The sequence below is a fragment of the Blastomyces dermatitidis genome (genome assembly GCF_000003525.1).
Source record: "Blastomyces dermatitidis ER-3 genomic scaffold supercont1.3, whole genome shotgun sequence".
Lineage (NCBI taxonomy): Eukaryota > Fungi > Ascomycota > Eurotiomycetes > Onygenales > Ajellomycetaceae > Blastomyces > Blastomyces dermatitidis.
The window spans coordinates 6073742-6092615 of NW_025544776.1; the positions used below are offsets into that span (position 1 = coordinate 6073742).

General features: G+C 47.8%; 4 protein-coding genes across 6 annotated transcripts; 1 reads left to right on the forward strand and 3 right to left on the reverse strand.

The window, feature by feature from the left end:
- Positions 1–305: 305 nt before the first annotated feature.
- BDCG_03474 lies at positions 306–7658 on the reverse strand (the record flags this gene model as incomplete). 2 transcript variants are annotated; one of them, XM_045419082.1, is made up of 3 exons in its annotated part: positions 2578–7658; positions 2221–2291; positions 306–2063 (listed from the first exon to the last, which is right to left on the reverse strand). In XM_045419082.1, exons 1-2 carry the CDS (start codon positions 6236–6238, stop codon positions 2257–2259), a joined length of 3696 nt encoding a protein of 1231 aa, XP_045280459.1. In that variant the 5' UTR covers positions 6239–7658. The 2 variants fall into 2 exon arrangements, with proteins under 2 accessions (XP_045280459.1, XP_045280458.1); XM_045419081.1 differs by having other exon boundaries at positions 1925–2063; positions 2546–7236.
- A 1760-nt stretch (positions 7659–9418) lies between these two features.
- On the reverse strand, positions 9419–13314 carry BDCG_03476 (the record flags this gene model as incomplete). 2 transcript variants are annotated; one of them, XM_045419084.1, is made up of 4 exons in its annotated part: positions 10788–10960; positions 11037–11250; positions 11338–11445; positions 11518–13128. In XM_045419084.1, 4 exons carry the CDS (start codon positions 13126–13128, stop codon positions 10788–10790), a joined length of 2106 nt encoding a protein of 701 aa, XP_045280460.1. The 2 variants fall into 2 exon arrangements, with proteins under 2 accessions (XP_045275503.1, XP_045280460.1); XM_045419083.1 differs by having other exon boundaries at positions 9419–10960; positions 11037–13314.
- A 1468-nt stretch (positions 13315–14782) lies between these two features.
- Positions 14783–17147, forward strand: BDCG_03478 (serine/threonine-protein phosphatase 2A activator 1). Its single transcript, XM_045419085.1, has 3 exons — positions 14783–15749; positions 15838–16189; positions 16262–17147. The coding sequence occupies exons 1-3, from the start codon at positions 15106–15108 to the stop codon at positions 16733–16735; spliced, it is 1470 nt and encodes a 489-aa protein (XP_045275504.1). The 5' UTR covers positions 14783–15105; the 3' UTR covers positions 16736–17147.
- BDCG_03479 (uncharacterized protein) lies at positions 16107–18765 on the reverse strand. Its single transcript, XM_045419086.1, has 3 exons — positions 18531–18765; positions 18443–18452; positions 16107–18375 (listed from the first exon to the last, which is right to left on the reverse strand). Exons 1-3 carry the CDS (start codon positions 18541–18543, stop codon positions 17169–17171), a joined length of 1230 nt encoding a protein of 409 aa, XP_045275505.1. The 5' UTR covers positions 18544–18765; the 3' UTR covers positions 16107–17168.
- Between the last annotated feature and the right edge of the window lie 109 nt (positions 18766–18874).

Here is an 18874-nt window from a genome sequence, read left to right on the forward strand (position 1 = left end):
AGTTGTGGTTGCGGCGTCGTCAGAGCATGTTTTTATTGGATGCACGGATCCATACGTGTTGATATCCGTGAATAATGTACTCTGTACGGAGTATGCTGCGAATGGACGCGGGCTAGTTGTTGTCTATGAATATGATGGTGATTGTGATGTGACAAACCTTGTTTACAGCAAAATAACTGTACATTAGTATAATAATGTCTTTACATCACTCTTGTATTTTTATCAGTTTACACACATTTTTATATGCCTCAGTCAAAGGAAGATTTGTTTTTTCTTTTCTTTTCTTTTCTTTTCTTTTCTTTTCTTTTCTTTTCTTTTCTTTTCTTTTTCTTATTTCTTATTTCTTTTTCTTATTATTATTATTTCTTCCAGCCACTCCTTTCAGCCAACGCCGTCATAGCGGCTTTTCTGGCTTGCTTTGGTTCTTCCTCTCCTCCCCGCGAGCGACTAAGAATGCTAGTTCAGCCCGTCTAAGCGAACCGACCATCTTTTTCTTGCAACAGGGGCACGGTCTTATCGCGACTATTGATTGATTATCTCCTGACTGGGCGCGGAATAGATGCTTGGTAGCCGAGAGTAAATAACAGAGGGGACGAGAGGGCAGGGGGATCTGAAAAGGGGGAGAAGGAAGAGGATCGATTTACAAGCATCTATTCTAACCCTTGTCTCATCTTTTAATTAACTGCCTGTAAATTTCGATTGAATTGAATTGCAACAATTTCACGTCTCCCATGAACCAACCAATACGTCAATTTGCCAGGGTTATCTTGCTAAAAAACTTCAGTAGAGGGGAGAGAAAAGCACGCGCTTTAGATTTGTCGCTTCCCAAGACGTGGATTTGCCGAGAGCACACGTACACAAGCAGAAACCAAACCGGTATTCCAAAAGTGAAGCAGAAGCAGAAGAAGAAGCAGAGGTAGAAGCAGGAACTAGTATGTAAGTGGAACAATAGAGTAAAATTGATGGTCGTAAATAAGAAAGCATAGAAGATATATTAGGAAAAATAAGGAAAAAATAAATCAGATACAATTAATTAAAAGGTAAAATATCAGCAGGAAATGGGGAATAGAGATCAAGAAACATTTAGGAAACAAATGAAAATAAAAGGAAAAGGGGAAAAGGAAAAAAAGAAGAGAAGAAAGAAGAACAAGAAGATATCTCAAAAATAAACATCAACAACAGCAGCAACGGAGTCTTTCTATCCGGTACATAAATCCGTGACAGAGACACAGGGGAGGTAAGCCGGCGGGAAAGAGGAATAGAAATTACTATACCCGTGAACGACACGTACAAAAAGTGTAAAAGGTGCCGGGAGATTTTGGAGGACATAAAGATAAACGGGGTTATGGGGATATCAACGACTGTTTGGGAAAAAAAAAAAAAAAAAAAAAAAAAAAAAAAAAAAAAAAAAAAAGCACTAGAATATAGGGGTTGGATGCCGCGCAAACAAGCACAGGGGCATACACATTGACAAAATAGTTTTCGTTCATACATATTTATCCGCTCTCGGAGAAAATACACCTTCGCCCCAGGCAACATCAAACAGGCAATAAGTTGAATAAAAATCAAAGTGAAAATAAAATCCACACCCATCATCCATTATGCACGCATCACACAGTTAGTTTTCAAACATCATCCATCATGAAGGGAAAGGGGCCGCTTGGGTGTATATTACCCCGCCAGCCTCATCTGGCAGTGAAATAATAATAATGGTCCAGGTTGATGTAGGAGGCGGGGCGAGGTGGGGGAGAATGAAAAGGAGATGATAAAAACGGATATCATATCATGCACGGGCGGAGAGTTATGTAGCCGTAGCGAATGAGCGACGCGGTGCGGTGCATAGTGATGAATAGTGATATAAATGTTTTCTTTTTTTTTTAGTTTTTTTTTTTCCTTTTCTTTGTTTGATCTCATATACGTTTGCTTACGAGGTGGCTTCAACGGCTTCGATGGTCACGTCGGTTACGGGTTTGAACTTGTTGTTGTCGTTGTTGGATGGGGTGGGTGTGCCTGGGGTTGGCGGTGTAGGATCCTGGCCGACTTTGGAAAGCATGTCCACAATTCTACGGCGTTTGGGGTATTGTAGGTTAGATATTGGGACAATAGGAGAGTGTAGGTTGTCGACAAAATGGAAAAGAAAAAGAAAATTCATAAGATGGTATGAGGTATGAGATGAGCTAAAGAAAAGTATTCATAAATAATTGAAAGAAGGTCTCATACCTAGCGTTCTCGTCGAACATGCCCTCGTTTACATCCTCAAGCTGGCGGAGCTGTTCCCGAATGCTGGCCATCTAGAATGAGAGAAGTCTCCAGTTAGCAAACGGATGAATCAAAGTTTCAAATGATTAAAAAGCAAAACACGCCTGCAATAGCTAGCACTCAAGCTCGCAATATTAAACCCAACAAAACACAATTAAGAAGCGGATCAAGAATACCCAACAGCAGGCCGCCAAGAGACGACGACAAGGCCACGCAGAAGTCGGATATCCAAAAACAAAAAGCGCGAGAAAAGCGAACAAAGAGAAATGAAACGGGGCACGCCCACCGTTCCCTCAATAGAAGAACCGAGGTCCTCACCTTCAGTAGTGGTAGGACCAGCGTCTTCTGGCAGTACCTTGGCAGTATCGGCCTGCTCGTCGCCCGCAGCAGGCATGTCATCTTCCTTAACTGCCCATTTGCTATCGTCTAGTCCGCTGGAGGATTTCGCGTTCGAGCCGTTGGAAAGATTTGCCGATTCTGGCTTCTTGAGTCTCGATTCGGCGAGTCCGAACTCCAGCTCCCGGATACGTCGGCTGCCTTTGGACATGGATGCTTCGGCTTCGTGTAGTTGTTGGATAAGGGTGATGTTTTTCTCGCTTAGAGTATTCATATCTTCCTCGAGGGCTGCAAATTTGGCTTCAACAGTGCTCTTCTTCTCATCTGAATCACCAGCAGCGGCTTTCAATTCTTCAAGATCAGCCAATGCCTGGGCATGTGCCTGCTTCTGGCTTCCGAGTTCGCTCTCTGCGGTAGATAAATTTTGTTTGATAGCGGCGAGTTCCTCTTTTACAGCTTCGGCAGCGGTGAGGTCGTTCTTAGCGGCCTCCACTTCCTTTTGTAGAGCGGCACTATCCGATTGCACCTTAGAAAGTTCCGCAGCATGCTCCTCACCCAACGCTGCAATCTGTGCCTTCAAGCCCTCAACCTCTGTCATATAAGCAGCAGCAGCCTCCTTCGCCTTCTCTAACTCCCTCTTCAACTCCGCAACGACAGCAGCATGCGCCTCCTCAACCGCGGCCAATTTCTCCTTCGTCGCAGCTTCATGCTCACTCCTCAAACTCGCCAACTTCTCCTCGTGCGCACCAAGCAACTCCTCAATCGCCTTGGTCTGGCCTGCTTCGATTTCCGCAAGTTTCTCCGCATGCGATCCCTCGGCATCTTGCTGGATCTTGAGTTTGTTATCTTCAAATTGCTGTGTGAGTTTAGCTTCAAGTTCCTGAAGGGCGGTGGCATGTTCGGCTTTGAGGGTTTCGAGCTGGGTGGCATGGGTGGCGTCGTTGGCAATGTTCGACGCGACGAGCTCGTTGTATCTCGCCCGTAGTTCTTTGAGAGCGGAGTCGTTCGATCCGGACAGCTCAGCTCTCAGATCTTCAATTTCTGTGCTGTGAGCGACTGTGAGCTCTGAAAGTGTAGCAGTATGTTTCTCCTCGAAGCTAGCGAGCTGCTCAGTCTTTTCCTTGAGGGAATCATTGGTTTCGTTGACCGCGACCTCCAGCCTTGAAATGGTAGACTTGTAGTACTCATCCTTGTCCTTAGTAGTTACTTCGAATGCCTCAAGACCCTTGCGAAGTCCTTCAACCCGAGCCCTTTCGCCTTGAAGATCGTCATCGAGAGCCTTGATTCGAGTGCTACCTTTGGCGAGCTCCTCTTCCAAGGTCCGTACTTTACCCTCAAGTTCCCGGAGGCTGGAGGAATTGGATTCCCTCTCGGCAGCGCTTGCTTCTTCACCCTGATGCTTGACCTCTTCTAGCGCCTTTTCAGTTGCGTCTAGTTTCTCCTGTAGAGATTGTAGCTCGGCTGCATGGGCCTCGCTGGCTCCCTTTGCTATATCCTCCAGTTGGGTCTTTGAGCTCGCAACTTCGGCTTGAGCAGCATCGTACTTCTCCATTAACGCTTTCAGCTCCTGCTGGAGCGAGTCGGTGGCAGTTTTAGATTTTTCCACAGCTTGGGAAAGTTCCTCGGCATGTTCTGCCGTTACGCTAGCCAGGACAGAATCATGCTCGGCTTGGAGTGCAGCCATAGCCTTCTCATGTGCAGTGGTTAAGTCGGCTTGTTTGAGCAATTCTTCGGATTTAGCCTGCTGCACTTCCTTGATCTCATCCTGCAGCGTCTCAATGACCTGGCTTAGTTTTGCAATCTCCTCTTCTTTTTCAGCAAGTTTTTCCATGGTTAGGGTGACTTGGGCACTCTCAGACTCTACCTGCGCTAGCTTAACCTCAAGAGCTTCAAGGTTTTCTTTTAATACGGTGCTTTGAGAGGCAGCTTCATTCGCCGCAGCCAACTCCCGATCCTTGGTATCCTGGATAGTCTGCACTTCGTCCTTGAGACTCTTGATAACAGCGTCACGGCCTTTCAGCTCCGTTTCCAGCCTTAGCACCTGATCTTGATGGGTTGCAAGCGCAGCCTTCTCCTTTTCAGCAGCAGCCTTAGCAGCTTCTTCTAGGCTAGCGGTACGGGTGGCCAGCTCCTCTTTCAGGGTAACAATCTGGGCAGTCAGCTCAGCAGAAGTGTCCCGTTGTGCAGCAAGATCAGCTTCAAGGGCGGCTACTACAGCAGCATGGGTTTCCTTTTGTTGTTCGAGCAATTCGGATATCTTCAAGGCACCTTCCTGAGACGCTAGCTGTCTGGCAGCCTCAAGCTCTTGGACAAATCGAGATTCCGCCTCCGACCTCTGTGACTCTGATTCGCCCAGTTTCGCCTGCAGAGCATTGAGTTCCTCTACATGAGTTTCCGTGAGCTCGAGCACTTTAGCTTCATGTTCAGAACGGATTAGATCTGTAGCAGTAGAGAATTTATCTGCTTCTCCTTCCGTTGGCTTGGTGGCTTCGGATAATTTCGATTGAACATCGTCTAGCTGTGATTGGAGTTCTGCCACCTTAGCTTCGCTGTCTGCAAGTCGGGCTTGGAGCTCAGCAAGCTTGCTTGCGCCGGTGGACTCATCGCCTTCCCTGACAGTATCCAAGCTGCCCTTCAGCTGAGCGATATCACCGTCTATCTCACCCTGAATCTCATCGCGTTTCTCGTCGTTGCCAGCTTCCTCCGCTGCAATTGCTGCCTGCAGCAGTTCACGGAGGGCTTCATACTCCTTGATCTTTTCCTGTAACGCGGCAGACTTGGCAATGAGCTTCTTCTCTACCGGTTTGCCGGTGTCAATGGACGGTTTTTTCGTTGTCGACAAGGAACTCATTCGCCTCTTAGACTCAGAAGTTGTAGAAGCCGTAGATTTCGTAGCAGTACCGGAAATCGGTCTTGTAGTCCGCGAGGTGGTGGTAGGCGCCACTGTCTTGGAAGTAGCGGTAGCAGAAACCCGCGTAGTCGTGGTGGTTGGCTTCGCAGGGCTTTGGGCAGTGGATGGACGACTTGTTGTAGGTCTCTTTTCGGCGGACGATGGGGTAATTGTTGACCTGCGTTCCGAAGTAGTTCTTGCGGGTGCTCTGGAAGACACAGAACTTGTGAGAGAGGCCCTCTTCACCGTGGCTGAAATGCCAGCCCGTTTGCTTTCATCCCCTGAACTGGCGATAGATTTGCCTCTCTCATCTGCGGAGCTGCCTAAAGATGCACGTTGTCTATGGGTTGTAGTAGTAGTAGCCGTGGATGCTGGCTTGCGAGCGGTGGTAGATGTCACGGGGGGCCGGGTGGGGGGTCGATTAAGGGTGCTTCCAGTGGTTCCCCTTGTAGTGGCAGAGGCTAGCTTAGAAGTGACGGTTGATGTAAAGCCAGCGGGACGTTTCGTAGCGGTAGTGGTAGCAGTTCCAGGGCGTTTGGGAGCAGCACTTGTGCCAGTCTTCTGGCGGGGGGATACAGCAATTGTTGTCCTCACCTTTACGGGAGCAGGGCTCGAGGGGATCTGTTCAGCAGGCTCTTCCGCGGGCGGCTCATTTTCATCGGTGGGAGCAGAGGTAGCCACAGTCTCATCAACTGAGGATTCCGGCAAAGAGGGCTCAGTAGCCGGAATGAAAGGCTCTTCCATCGATGCCATGTTATGGGGATTGGAGGGACCTTTGGGTGTAGTTTGTGAGCACTTAATTAGGGGAGGGGGGGGGGGGGGGGGGGGGGTGTCCAAGCTTGGTCGGGGTACGAGGGGGAGAGAGGGAGTGCAGGGAACAAGACGAGGACAATTGACTGGGACTTTGGGGAGGTTCCCAGTCAGAGCCAGTACATAAGGGCAATGGTTGGAGGAGGATGAATTTGAGGGCGGTGGATAGAAGAGGGAATAGCAGAACAAGAAGAAGAGGAGGAAGATGAAGAGGAGAGAGGAGAAAGAAGGAGAAAAAATAGGGTGGAAAAAAGGGCGAGAAACAGCAGCTTGGACTACAAAGTACGGATTAGTGTCAGCGCCAGTCACGGGAGGCGCAGAGGACAGGAAGGAAAAAGCAAAGATGGGATGGGGATATGATATGTAACTAATGGTTTCTTGAGGATAAAATAAAGAGAGAATTTCAACAGAATCACTGCATGGACAGAGAGATTATGGATGATAGTTACAGATTTACAGATGGTTCAACCGGATGTGAAGGGTTTGTTACAATAATAGTGAACTTAATGATGCAAATATTTAATTAAGAGCCTATTTATTATTCTCATCAACAAACAACGGCGGATAAAAAAACACACAGGAATAAAAGCAGCTTTCTTTCTACAAGCAAAGGCAATTGATCTATCTAGCAATTGTTGTGCAAGTTGAGGTATCCCCAGCAAGGCTTTGGGAATATTCCATCCGAGCCATTCCATCACTCCACCCTCCCTCCCTACGTGGGCGGGTGGGTGTGCTAACTAGTTAAGTATTTAGTTGAAGTTTAGTTAAAGTAGTTAAGGGTCTATTGATTCAGACCAGCAGCTTCATTTCTGCCGGCCCAGACAGAGACATCTACTATCATCACCATCATCATCGCCCCTGAGTACCTGAGGCTGCCAGCACAAAAATATAACCCTCGATCCATCTCAAAATCCAAAACAGAAGAAACACCAAATAAATAAACACCAAATAAATAAACACCAAACAAGCAACCATCCATGGTTCCTGGTAGGTAGCAGTCAACCAGACAAGCATGGCCCTTGGAACCAACTAAACCCGCCCGCCCAAAAGGCTAATTCCCCATCCATACGCGGCGTAAGTCATCGGATCTGATAAAATGTTCACACCACCTGAATGCCTTTGGGCCGCAATTTCATCTGCATCGCAACATCCTTCCATGCTGGCCGCAGCGGGGTGAAATGAAGATAGCGAATCGCGGATCAACGCCTAGCATTCCTCTCGGGTCCCCTCACCCCCGCTCAGCCGAGCGGCTTTCGTGATCCAACAACGGTGACCAACGCAGCAGCAACTACCTGTATGGTATGTACGCACAGTATGTACGTACGTGCATGTGCGGAACTCCATCAAACTAAAAGGCATAATCGTGGCACCAACCGATGACCCCAGATCTTCGCCGGGAATGGGAATGGGGCGCGCGGGAGTGGGGGAAAGGCAAAATTCGGCAATTTATACTCCGTCCAGACAACCATAATTGATAACTACCTAGAGGATGCCCCTGCTAAATTATAATAGGTCAGTAATTGACTTTTCATTGATTCATATTATGTGTTAAAAAAGAATGAATGAATGAATGAAAAAAAAAAAAAAAAAAAAAAAAAAAGAAAAAAAAAAAAAAAAAAAAACTGGAAAGATTATACACTGTATGAACAAGTAATCTCTGTTACTGACAGTAGTAGATAATGAGAAGATACAGTACTGTCACTCTCTACTCTCTACTGTCAACTTTATGAGAGTGTTATACATAGTGTATTAATCTGAGGATGCTTTCACTATCTCGACTGTCTGAAGTCATCTTCCTTTATTCTGTTCAGAGATTTCAATTCATTTGGTTGAAACTATACTATAGAGCCCCCCCCCGGTATAGAGACTCTCAGATATAGAAACCCCCAGGTATAGAGACCCCCTGAGAAGAGAGACTGGCCTGGGTATTGAGACTGTCCCAGGTCTAGAGCCCTCCACTTATGTAGGTAACGATTTCATACAACCTTCAATGAGGAGATCTTGATTGCTAATACTCCGTACTCCGTTCAATCAGTTATCATTGATATGTGCTCAGTGTAACACTATAAAATACCCATTAAAATAATTTGACCCATTTGTCACTAATAGGCCCCTTCTCGTCATTATGCCAGTGACCACATCATGTAGTCCCTGACCTCTTGTCACCATTCTTCTGCCACTGTGCCTCTGGCCTGATTGGACTTCAACTGCCGAAAAAAAAGCAACTCCAGGCAAGTATTAGCACAGTAATGTGATTGATTTCCTTCTCTGCTAAACAAATTGTGATGGCTCAGATTGAGGCTCAAAGACGACGTGAGACAAGTCGGATTGGGTATCGAGATTGGAATCCCAAGTTGCTTGCTTTTCCAGCGCTGGAATCTTGCAAGGTCCCTGCGATGCTTGCCATATCGATGTTCCAGTTGCTGAGAGGTAATATAATAGCCACTACTTACTGTGCTTCAGCAATAATAGATCATGTGGGAAGTGAGGCTGTTGTAAAATCGCACTCTTGATTCAGAAACAGGTTTGAAGCAAGCAGGACTCTTGCATCTCACACAGGTATATAAAGGGTTGAGCCAAAGTACTGTACGAAAGCCTCCCTCGTACACGGACCCGCGTTTCTCAGCACTGAGGCGAACGGCATCCCCCCATAGCGAGCGAAATCACAAGGATAGGGAGAGTTTATCAAGTTGATAGTCGTGAACAATGACAGGGCGGTTTTCACACCAAGCGTATTTTATATATTTAAAATGTATTTTAGTTAGTGTGTGGAGAAAATCTACATCAACCATCATTCTCTCCTTCCAACTTAACATCACGCACCCCATACCCTTTGCAAAGCACGCAAATGTTGCCGGTGACACTTACTTCTGTGTGCATGTGGAATAGCTGTGCTTGTTGTTGACATGGTCGCAGACATGCAAAATCGGCTTGCATCAGAGCTGGCAGACATTCTCAACATTATTAGATTGAAGATGCAGATGTACTGTACATGTACATACATGTACATACCATCCATGCATATGAATGGGCCTCTCACGCTTGATTGCCCTTCCCCGCGGCATCATCACATCGTTGCCGGTGAGGGAGAGAGAGAAGAAGACATATGGTTTAGAAACGCAACGCCCAATGAGCTTGGCTTCACGGCTGCACTTGTTTGAAAATATTCAATCCCATCATTATTTGTCTGCTATTGGTATGGTATGGCGGGATATCACAGCTGTTGAGAGCATGAATTGGAGTAAAGCGCTCCGGCAACCCTCCTGTTAACCGGCCTGCCGCTACTATCCCGGAACCCCGCCGCTGGCGATTCTGTCGTACTTGAACCCCCTTGTTTATAGCTAATAGCGCGGGATCCTCCCATCTCGCCAGGGAGGGAGACGAGTATCCACCTGGTCTGAGCAGACCCGGGATGGAGTGATTTGGTGGTATATATAACTAGTTAGCTATAATATCTAGGTCAACTAACTTATAGCTCCGCAGACCTCCCAACACTATAAGTCCTGCATCCCTAAGGGAGCATATACTCAACCACACCCTCGGAATATAGTTAGTTACCGACAAAAACACACCCTACGAAACGATCCATATCAATCAAGAACACAACACAACAATGGCCTCCACCCTCCTGCTCGACCCGCACAAACTCCTCCGCATCGGCCCCCTCCTCACCGCAACCGCAACCCTCACCCTTGCCAACGACCAAAACCTCCCACCTATCCCCTTTCCTCCACCCCCACCCCTTCCACCGCGACAAAGCCAACGCCCTCCCCCCCAGCTAAAGAGCCCGTAATGACCTTGCATTATTCAATAGCTTGAAGTGGTGGTCGAATTTACTTTACCCTATACTCCTTCGAAGTACGCCAAAATACTTCCTTCGACACCTCTTCTCTCATCCCTGGGACCGAGAACCGCATCGAATAGGGCTCGTCCGTCAATCAATGAATTTGGATTGACACATATTCTTCCATCCAATCAATTCAATGCTCCATCGCTGCCCTCGAAACCATCGATCTTCAGATCAGTTAAACCGAAGAGCAGCGGGGAGAACAACATTTGTATTTCAGACGTAGGAGTTTTGCGAACTAGCTATTTTTTTTAATGATTGTGCGGAACCAGGGGTAATCGCACGATAGGTTACACTTCTAGCATAGCCTATGAATGTTGTAATACGTGAATAGTGACTCTTTTTCAGGCTCTGCGCCAAGCTGTTCGGATGAGGGATTGACGTCTGAGAGGGCAAGCGCGGAAATAGTCATCCATGGATAGTGCCGTTACTCGTTCCATAAGCCTTAGGGAAGATGCTTCAAATCATAGCACGGATAAAGTAGGATCTCGACGGGAACACCTTCGCAGGCAGCATACACCAGGTCGACATGGGCGAAGCTATAGCGATGTGTATACTCCATTACACATAGAACATATGCAAGGAAATGTCATTTTCCGTAAAATAAATACCGAACTGATGTAAAGGTACATGTACTAGTTTCACTCAAACTTCCAAGAGCCAACCCCATTGTCGCGGGTCCATGGTAAGATTATCAAGCCGCACCGCAGCAACATATGAATCTCGAATCTCCCGCGCCTTCACGCGCAGGTCTTCCATGGTTCGACCGCTCAGCTCTGTCCTGAAGTCGCGACGTATCATGGTATACCGATCGAGGCCTGTTGTAGAAATTGATTAGTATGCTGTAAATGAGGTTGTGGTTGGCCTACGCGTCCCAAAATAAGAGCACAGTACCTTGATATCTCTCTAAACCGGTAACAAGCGCTTCGCTCTCCGCCGTCGTCCAGGGAAACTCGTCTGGACCCTCAGGTAGCTGTTCGTTTGATGAGTTTTCATCAATAGATATGATGGAAACATGATCATCCTGCTCATCATCTGTCGGCGGCAGGGTTACTTCTTGGCGATGCGGGCGCTTGTATTGCATGCTTCGACGAGGCCCAACCCATTTCTGATGAATGTTGTTAAATCGTTCCAGTCGCCGTTTGGTCAGTAGCCGGTTCGATTGGCTATCAAAAATCGTCCACAAGAAACGAACCACGACTCTGATCTGCTGGAGAGTGTCTCCGAAATGGATGTATGGCCGGAAAAACTTGGGCTGGATCCTTTCGCACAAGAGGGAAAATGATTGCAGCAGCTGTGTCAACTGTTTCATTCCGTCAATAGAGAGCTCATTATCGATGTAGTGTGCTGCGAGGCATAATTTCAATAAGCTTACTACTCCCGGTACAGCATAGACAGCAATCTCAAGGACGGCTTGCCGTTTTCGCTTCAGCTCACGATTGTCGCTAACAAGGTTACCCTTCTCATCGAAAACTAGACGGACTCTATTAGATAAGATGTGATATATTTGCTCTACGACCTTCTGGGCATTGGATTTTTCTGCTTCGCACAAGTAGTCCGGCACCGTTTGATAGTCCTGTCGAATTTCTCTTGTTCGGGCGTAGAGTTGCTTGGCTTGCGTGATTGCTGCTAGAGGTTTACGTAGAAGAGGGCTCCTTTGTGTGAGGTTGGGACTCGGGATGAGCTTTTTGACTTCTGCAAAAAGATCGGACCAGTTGGTATGTTGGCCAAAAAGCGCGGCGGCAGACCAAAAGTCTACATCATCAGGATCTTGCATAGGGACCTCCTCAACATCCGTTTCTCCAGACTCGGATTCCATTTCAGATCCATCCTCGAAATCACAGATGTCAGAGACGCTCTCATGCTCGCTTTGCACTTCGTGATCTGATTCATTGTTTTCGCTTCCGGTCCTAATTTGAACGTCATGCTCAGACGCACTATGAGGAGCGATCCGATGCTCATTCTCGGTATCGACATCTCCACCTTCTTCGCATGCGTTATTCTCAGGGCTTTCAGGCGGGGATATAACCGCACGATTTCCGGCTTGTTGAGAGTCCTCATGCGTTGGATCTTCCCCGGCCGAAGAAACATCACTGCCGTCCCCATTCTCCGACTCTGCAGCTCTGCTCTGAGGCGGTGGAGACGAGTGGGGAGGCTCGCCTGCTTCAACGCTGTCTAGCATTTTTTTCATTAGTCTGGTTAATGGTCGTTTACTCCCAGCAGATTTAGGCGAGCTAAACGCCTGCTCTGACCTTCGATGAGATCTGAAAAGTCCATACGACGGGTGCGAACGTAGCACTCTTAACCGGGATGAACGCCGCGGAGTGCTGAGACTTGGGGGTGGTTCTGCATATTCAGTTTGTTTCAGTCCTCTGTTTCCGGTATACTCTTTGACTTCCTCTTCACTTCTGTAATTCTCATCATGTTGATCTTCATCTGCACTTTCTTCCTCTTCAGACCAGGAGTCGGACCACTCTCCACTAGCTGAAACTTTCTCATCGTCTCGAAGGTTCGTTACATTAGGTCCTGCACGATTAGACCGATACGCTGCCCTTGAATCGCCCTCTTTATCTAGCTCGCTATCGAAATCATTAAAAGTCCCAGTTTTTGGAATAGAATGCCGCCCCACATTACGAGTGAAGCGTTTCAGAGGTTTAGGTGTATCAGGAATAACATAGGTATCTTTTCGACCACGATTGTTGCGGGCTGTTTCAGAAGCCACTCGCTTCGCTCGTTGTGGTCGTTTCAATTTGACCGACTTGAATGGACTCAGTGGCTTCGCATTGTTCTCCACCAGTGGGGGCGACGGATCACGTAACACCTCAGAATCCTGTCGCTTGCGTTTACCAATAGCGGAATTCGCGGGGATGTTTTCGCGGTTAGACGAGGCATCATCGTCATCGTTTTGTTGGGTCGTCCAGATTGACCGTAAAAGCTCCACTGAGAGCTGAGGTCCGGGGCCTTCATCTTCGTACCTTGAATCCATTGTGGTGAGTAATGAGTGAAAGGGCGAGGTTTCTTGGTAACTTCACCCTGTGTGCTTATTAAAATGCCATCTTCCATCGATGCCTCATAAATTGCAATTCCGGTGGGGTGACGTTTGTTGGCTTGGGCAAGCCGTGAGTCCTAGGGAGCGCTTGGGAAGCTCTCTGTGTCGACGGGTTGGTTGATGTTGCGGGCTCAAGCTCAAGACGGGAACTAACCGTGCCATGCTTACTCACTCTCTGTAGTAGAGTGAGTAAGCATGGCACGGTTAGCACGTGGTGCTCGATTGGGTAAATTAGCCGCCAACTCGTCGCCGAAGCTCTGCCGCGCGACTCGGAGAAACAAGCAGCACCTCTTCATACTGGCTGAAATACATTATCCAAAGAATGGCCGCATCAACTACAGAACCCCCGGAAGATGTTTTAGAGAATGAATATGAACACTTGTGTTTTCCACGATATCGCATTATGTGCAATGCGGCAGACTTCATTCCCATCCCATCTAAACACGAATGCACATATCGAAGCTAGTCTTGTACAGTGCCGCGGCGACATAACTCAACCTGAATGCGAGTTTTGCATAAATGGACGTGAGCCCTTTCTCCATTGCGTTAGTCTTCAAGGATACCTGAACGTCTCCTGCGCGAATTTTTGCTACTTTAGCACTGATGCACGCTGTAAGCTCTGGACGGAAATGTGATAGGTTCTATAGCTGTTTTTTACCTTAAAAGAGGGAACGAACTAATTCGTCTTTGAAATACAAATCCGGACTATTTGGGGGGCTGAAATCATGAGATGGTGAGCTACGATGAAATACGAAAGGCGGGAACTGATTCTGCGCTTCCCGGCCTCAGACGCATGCGAAAGGGACACGCATCGGAGAGCTCTATAGCCTCCGAGTCAAGATTACTAAAGAGTCTGGCTGAATTTCAACCTCGAATAGGCGCAGTCTCAAAAGCCAATAATTGCAAGGGACTTGTCAGTACCCGGCAAAGCAACTTCACGGACTGGCATAAGATTCAACTTGGGGTAGCATGGCTGCGGAGAATCCACTTTGTCCGCGAAAGAAATGGCGAAGGGGCTGAGAATACAGCGAAAACCCAGTACTGTTTTGCAAACTTCTCAAGCACATTTGGCTAGACTGCTCGCGTATGAAGCTGGGTTTGAACCCGACGAAAATCAGGATGAATCTTCAAACTCAGAAGATGATTCAGAATCCGGAGAAGATTCCGATCAATGATCTGCCACCATCGTTATTTTCCGCTTCCCTATTTTATTTTACAGCCCTATCTGCTTCATCTAGGTTTCTCTATCTAACCCTTATCCCTGGCAGAACCTTTGTCACACGAGATATGAATGCACCGATGGCATCATCATTCTCAACGGGGAAGGCTAACGTTATTCAATTAAGGGCGTAGGTTTATATAAATAGGCGCGTACCCCGTACTAGGGGACATGGGTTTGTTTGTGTATCCATTATTATCGTTACTGCTCTGACATCATCGCCATACAACTCTTTGCTTAACAGTTTACAATTGGTTTATGCTTAGATAGGTAATGCATATTCAACTCGTATTACATAGAAAATTGAAATTCTTTTTACATAGTAGGGTGATATAGAAGACCTATAAATACTAAGGGCGTGTTCGGTTGCACGGTTAACCTCCGTTAACCTCTGTTAAAAAGGTCCACTTAACAGACACCCGCGGTAGGTATTGAAATTACCTTGCAACCGAACACGCCCTAAATGTAGCCTAATCTTATGATGACATGGTTATTTCATAGGTTTTTGTCACCGCACCACGCAAACTAATCATCCCTACATCCCCACTTCAACAGCAGAACATATGACAATCCTCAGTATATTACAGTTAATCATCACACTCTAGACATTAGAAATTGGGAAAGTCGGAGAGCAGAGAGCCATCCGTGTAGCTAATGCTCTTGAACCTATCTTATCCCGCCTCACTACGACCGCAATGGCCGCAGAAGCTTCATTCTCCACCCCTTACCTCCAACACCTAGACCCCTCGCAACCACATAACTTCGAACTCCCTTCCAAGAAGATCAACGAGGGTAACGATGTATCCACATTCCTCACCTCCCTCGCCTACAGGGATATCATGACCTTCATCCTACAGCTCAATCGCGCCATGGTCCCTTCGAAAATAACGGAGGATGGCTCTCAACATGTGCAAACCTGGCCCCTCAACTGCGATGCGGTTGAGTTCTCAGAGCCCGTTCGTCGTCTGCAGTTATTACTCTCGAAGATAGACTCGATAATCGATGAGGTACCCCCGGATACGGGACCGAGGCGTTTTGGAAATGTCAGTTTCCGCAAATGGTGGGAGGAAGTGGAAAGACGGGCGCCGGAATTGATGGATGAATGTTTACAGCCTGAGGTGCTGCGGCAGGGAGCGCAAGGCCCCGATTCGGTATCTGCGAAGGAGGAGCTTACGACGTATTTTCTAGGGAGCTTTGGGAGCCAACAGAGACTAGACTATGGGACAGGGCATGAGTTGAGCTTTGTGGCTTTTTTGGGTTGTTTGTGGAAGCTCAACGGGTTTCCGAAGGCTGGGGCGGGCGTGGAAGAAAGGGGGATTGTTTTGGGTGTGATTGAACCGTATGTTACTCTCTGATAGGGATATATGCGTTCTCTCGATTCCTATTGAAAGAAAAGTATACTGACTATTACATATCTACCCGTGTAGGTATCTTGAGTTGACTCGACGCCTGATAAGGACATACACCCTCGAACCCGCAGGCTCACATGGCGTCTGGGGCCTTGATGACCATTCTTTTCTTCCTTATATCCTTGGATCTGCGCAATTATCTCCTCCAATATCAGAGTCAGACCTTACCCCTACTGAAGGCTCATTACAGAACTCCCCGGAGCCAGCTACTGTCGCAAAAGCGAATATAGTCGAGAAGGAACGGAAAAATAATATGTATTTTTCAGCTATTGGTTTTATATACGATGTGAAGAGGGGTCCATTTTGGGAGCATAGCCCAATGCTTTACGATATATCCGGGATTCGAGATGGATGGGGGAAAATAAATAAGGTATGGGCCTATCCAATATCTCTTTGGTAGCCTGACAATCATGGCAATCGGGCTTAGCTAACACGGAATTAGGGCATGATCAAAATGTACAATGCCGAAGTCCTCTCCAAATTCCCTGTCGTCCAACATTTCCCCTTCGGTTCCCTTTTCCGTTGGGAACATGATCCCACAGCCGTGACAGTACCTCCATCCGTCCACCTTTCGAACCGGCCGGAAAGGTCAGGCGAAATGGCCTCTCCACCCCCCATCAATCCCGCCACAAGGGGATTTCAAGGCACGAAAGCTCCTTGGGCAAATCCGGCAGGCGGCATGGGCGGGGGTGTGGGTTCTACCGCCCCTGGGATGTCCGCACCCTTCGCGGCGGCGCAGCTTGGAACTAGACCTTTGCGTGCTCCACCAACTGCTATGACCACGGCGCCATGGAGCAGTAATCGAGATCGAGAGGCTGCGGGACAGTTCTCAGCGCCTAATTCGCAGGCACCGACGAAGACACCTTGGGCGGGGGCGAGTGGAGGGCAGGATGCAGGATCAGAACATCCCATTTAGGGCGAAGAAAGATCCCGCTGGTGGGCAATGATGGTCTGCACTGCAATTTCCATTCTGGATGCTGCGGTGGTCGCATCTCTATACAAGAGGTATAAGAGGAGAGGTACAGTTTTATTACGTGGAGCGTTTGAAGAAAACTATAACAGCTATGAACCTTTCCATAAATGAGTAAAACGTTTGAGGAACGAATTCATGTAAGATAGACGATGTGAAATAAATCAATACGGCCCGACTATGCGTAGATGAATAGAACGAGCCTTGAACAAACTGTTATACATATCTGCATTTCATAATTCGTTGATCTAAATATACATTTTCCAATGCCAAAAACGCCAGTGGGTATCTCATGAGTCAAAGGAACATAAACAAGAGACAATGTACAGTTTATGTCAGAAAAAATGAGGAAAGAAAAAAGGAACTGATCACACGCAGGTTATTCGGAATCATCCGACCACTCATATCCCACCAGGGGTATGGCTGACATTACTTGTCGTGGAGTGGACGTTTCCGTATCTGCGCCTGTAGCCATTAACTCCCGCGGCCTATTGCCGTTCACTGCAATCGACATATCGCCACTATCACCATCCTTATTCTCGATACCATCGCATTTCCGGCGTTCTTGCGACCTATCCATATCCCCGGGTGGCATCACAGCTGCGGATCCGTTCGTCTTCCGCCGCTTAACCCCAGGCGTCCAGTCCGAATTATCATCCACCAAAAAGGGATCAACAGCGGCCCTCGTATTTCCACTTAACTCCTTCTGCAGCAACAACTTCCGCTCCGCCGCGATGACCTCTGGTTTTTTGGACCGCTTCTCCTTCTTTCCCCGCCCTCTACACGGCGGAGTGGCCGGTAGCGACTTAGTCTCAAATAGTGGTTTTGAAATCACACGCCGCGCTACCGCTCCGCCCACAGTATTATTTCCGGCGGGGGCAAAATCCACCATGCCCGCCCTCACTCGATCCCCCTCCGATTCTTCCAACAACTCGATCCCCAAACTCATCCGGTCCTGCAAGGCTTCTGTGACCCCCTGCGCAGTCTCCCTCCGTTTCCTTTCCGCCCGAAAAACCCTCCGCAGTTTCCGCGATTGTTCGTATGGATCCTCCCAGTTACGTTCCTGCTTTTTCCTCAACTCTTCCATGCGTGCCTTCTCTGTCATAAAGCGGTTCTGATCCGCGACCTTCCCTTCCAGTTTCGCAAACGCGTCCTTCTCCGCAGACTCCCCCGCGACAGCACCGGGAGGTATCCGTAACGTAATTGCACCATCTTCCTCATATCCGCCCTTGTCTAACTCGCCTGTATCCCTCCTCCGTCCACCCTCCGTAACCACATATGCGGTGTTTTTTGGGTCAGTCCGGACCTCTATCCAACCGCCGCAAACCGTATGTTTCATGCGGAAGCTGTAGATGGGGGTTGAGTAGTAGTTCCCCACGCGCTTTTTCAGTGCGTTGAAGCGCACGCCCTGCCCGATTAACACGCTGTCGGCGGGTTTGCATGTCGAACACCAGACCGCAAAGGGCATTTCGAATCGGACGGTGAGTTCGCCAGTTGTATGTAGGTTCCGGGCGCGGGAACCTAGTGGGTGCCTGTTGGCAAGCTTGTTGCCAGTTGTGAGGCCTTCTTGGTCCGGGGGCACATAGCTGGATTATGCATTAGTCCAGATTCGATTGGGGACCAGTGTGGGAGGGAGGGGAGGAACGAACTAACCGTCCCATATCTAGGTAGTTGCGTTAGAAACTAGAGCATATGCCTATCTGAAACGGAATGAATTAAGAAAATAGGGGGTACAACTTACTGAAGCCCTGCATTTTGGCGGGGTGAGCTGCTGAGCTGCCCACTGTATCGCTGAAACAAACGTTCTTTTTTACCCCGCGTAAGATAGATATAATAATCGACCTGCGCTCACCCTGGAAATGACGGCACGGTACGGGAAAGGTATAAACATGAAGGCTAGAAATAAAAAAGGACTCTTGAGCGAGCACTCCTTCAATTATAGAGAGCTAAGTATTGCTTGAAGTGTGTATATACTCTGTAGACCAACAAAGCTTGCCAGAGGCAAATGTGGTATCACGTGCAGTTTTCTGATTACTTAATCAACTTTTTTTTGCCCCAAGGTGACAAAAGTTAACTAGTTAACTA

Coding starts and splice junctions, on each gene's coding strand:
- BDCG_03478 (XM_045419085.1), top strand. CDS start 15,106: ATGGCCGCAGAAGCTTCATTCTCCACCCCTTACCTCCAACACCTAGAC. Junction 15,750..15,837: donor GTTTTGGGTGTGATTGAACC/GTATGTTACTCT, acceptor CTACCCGTGTAG/GTATCTTGAGTTGACTCGAC. Junction 16,190..16,261: donor GATGGGGGAAAATAAATAAG/GTATGGGCCTAT, acceptor ACACGGAATTAG/GGCATGATCAAAATGTACAA.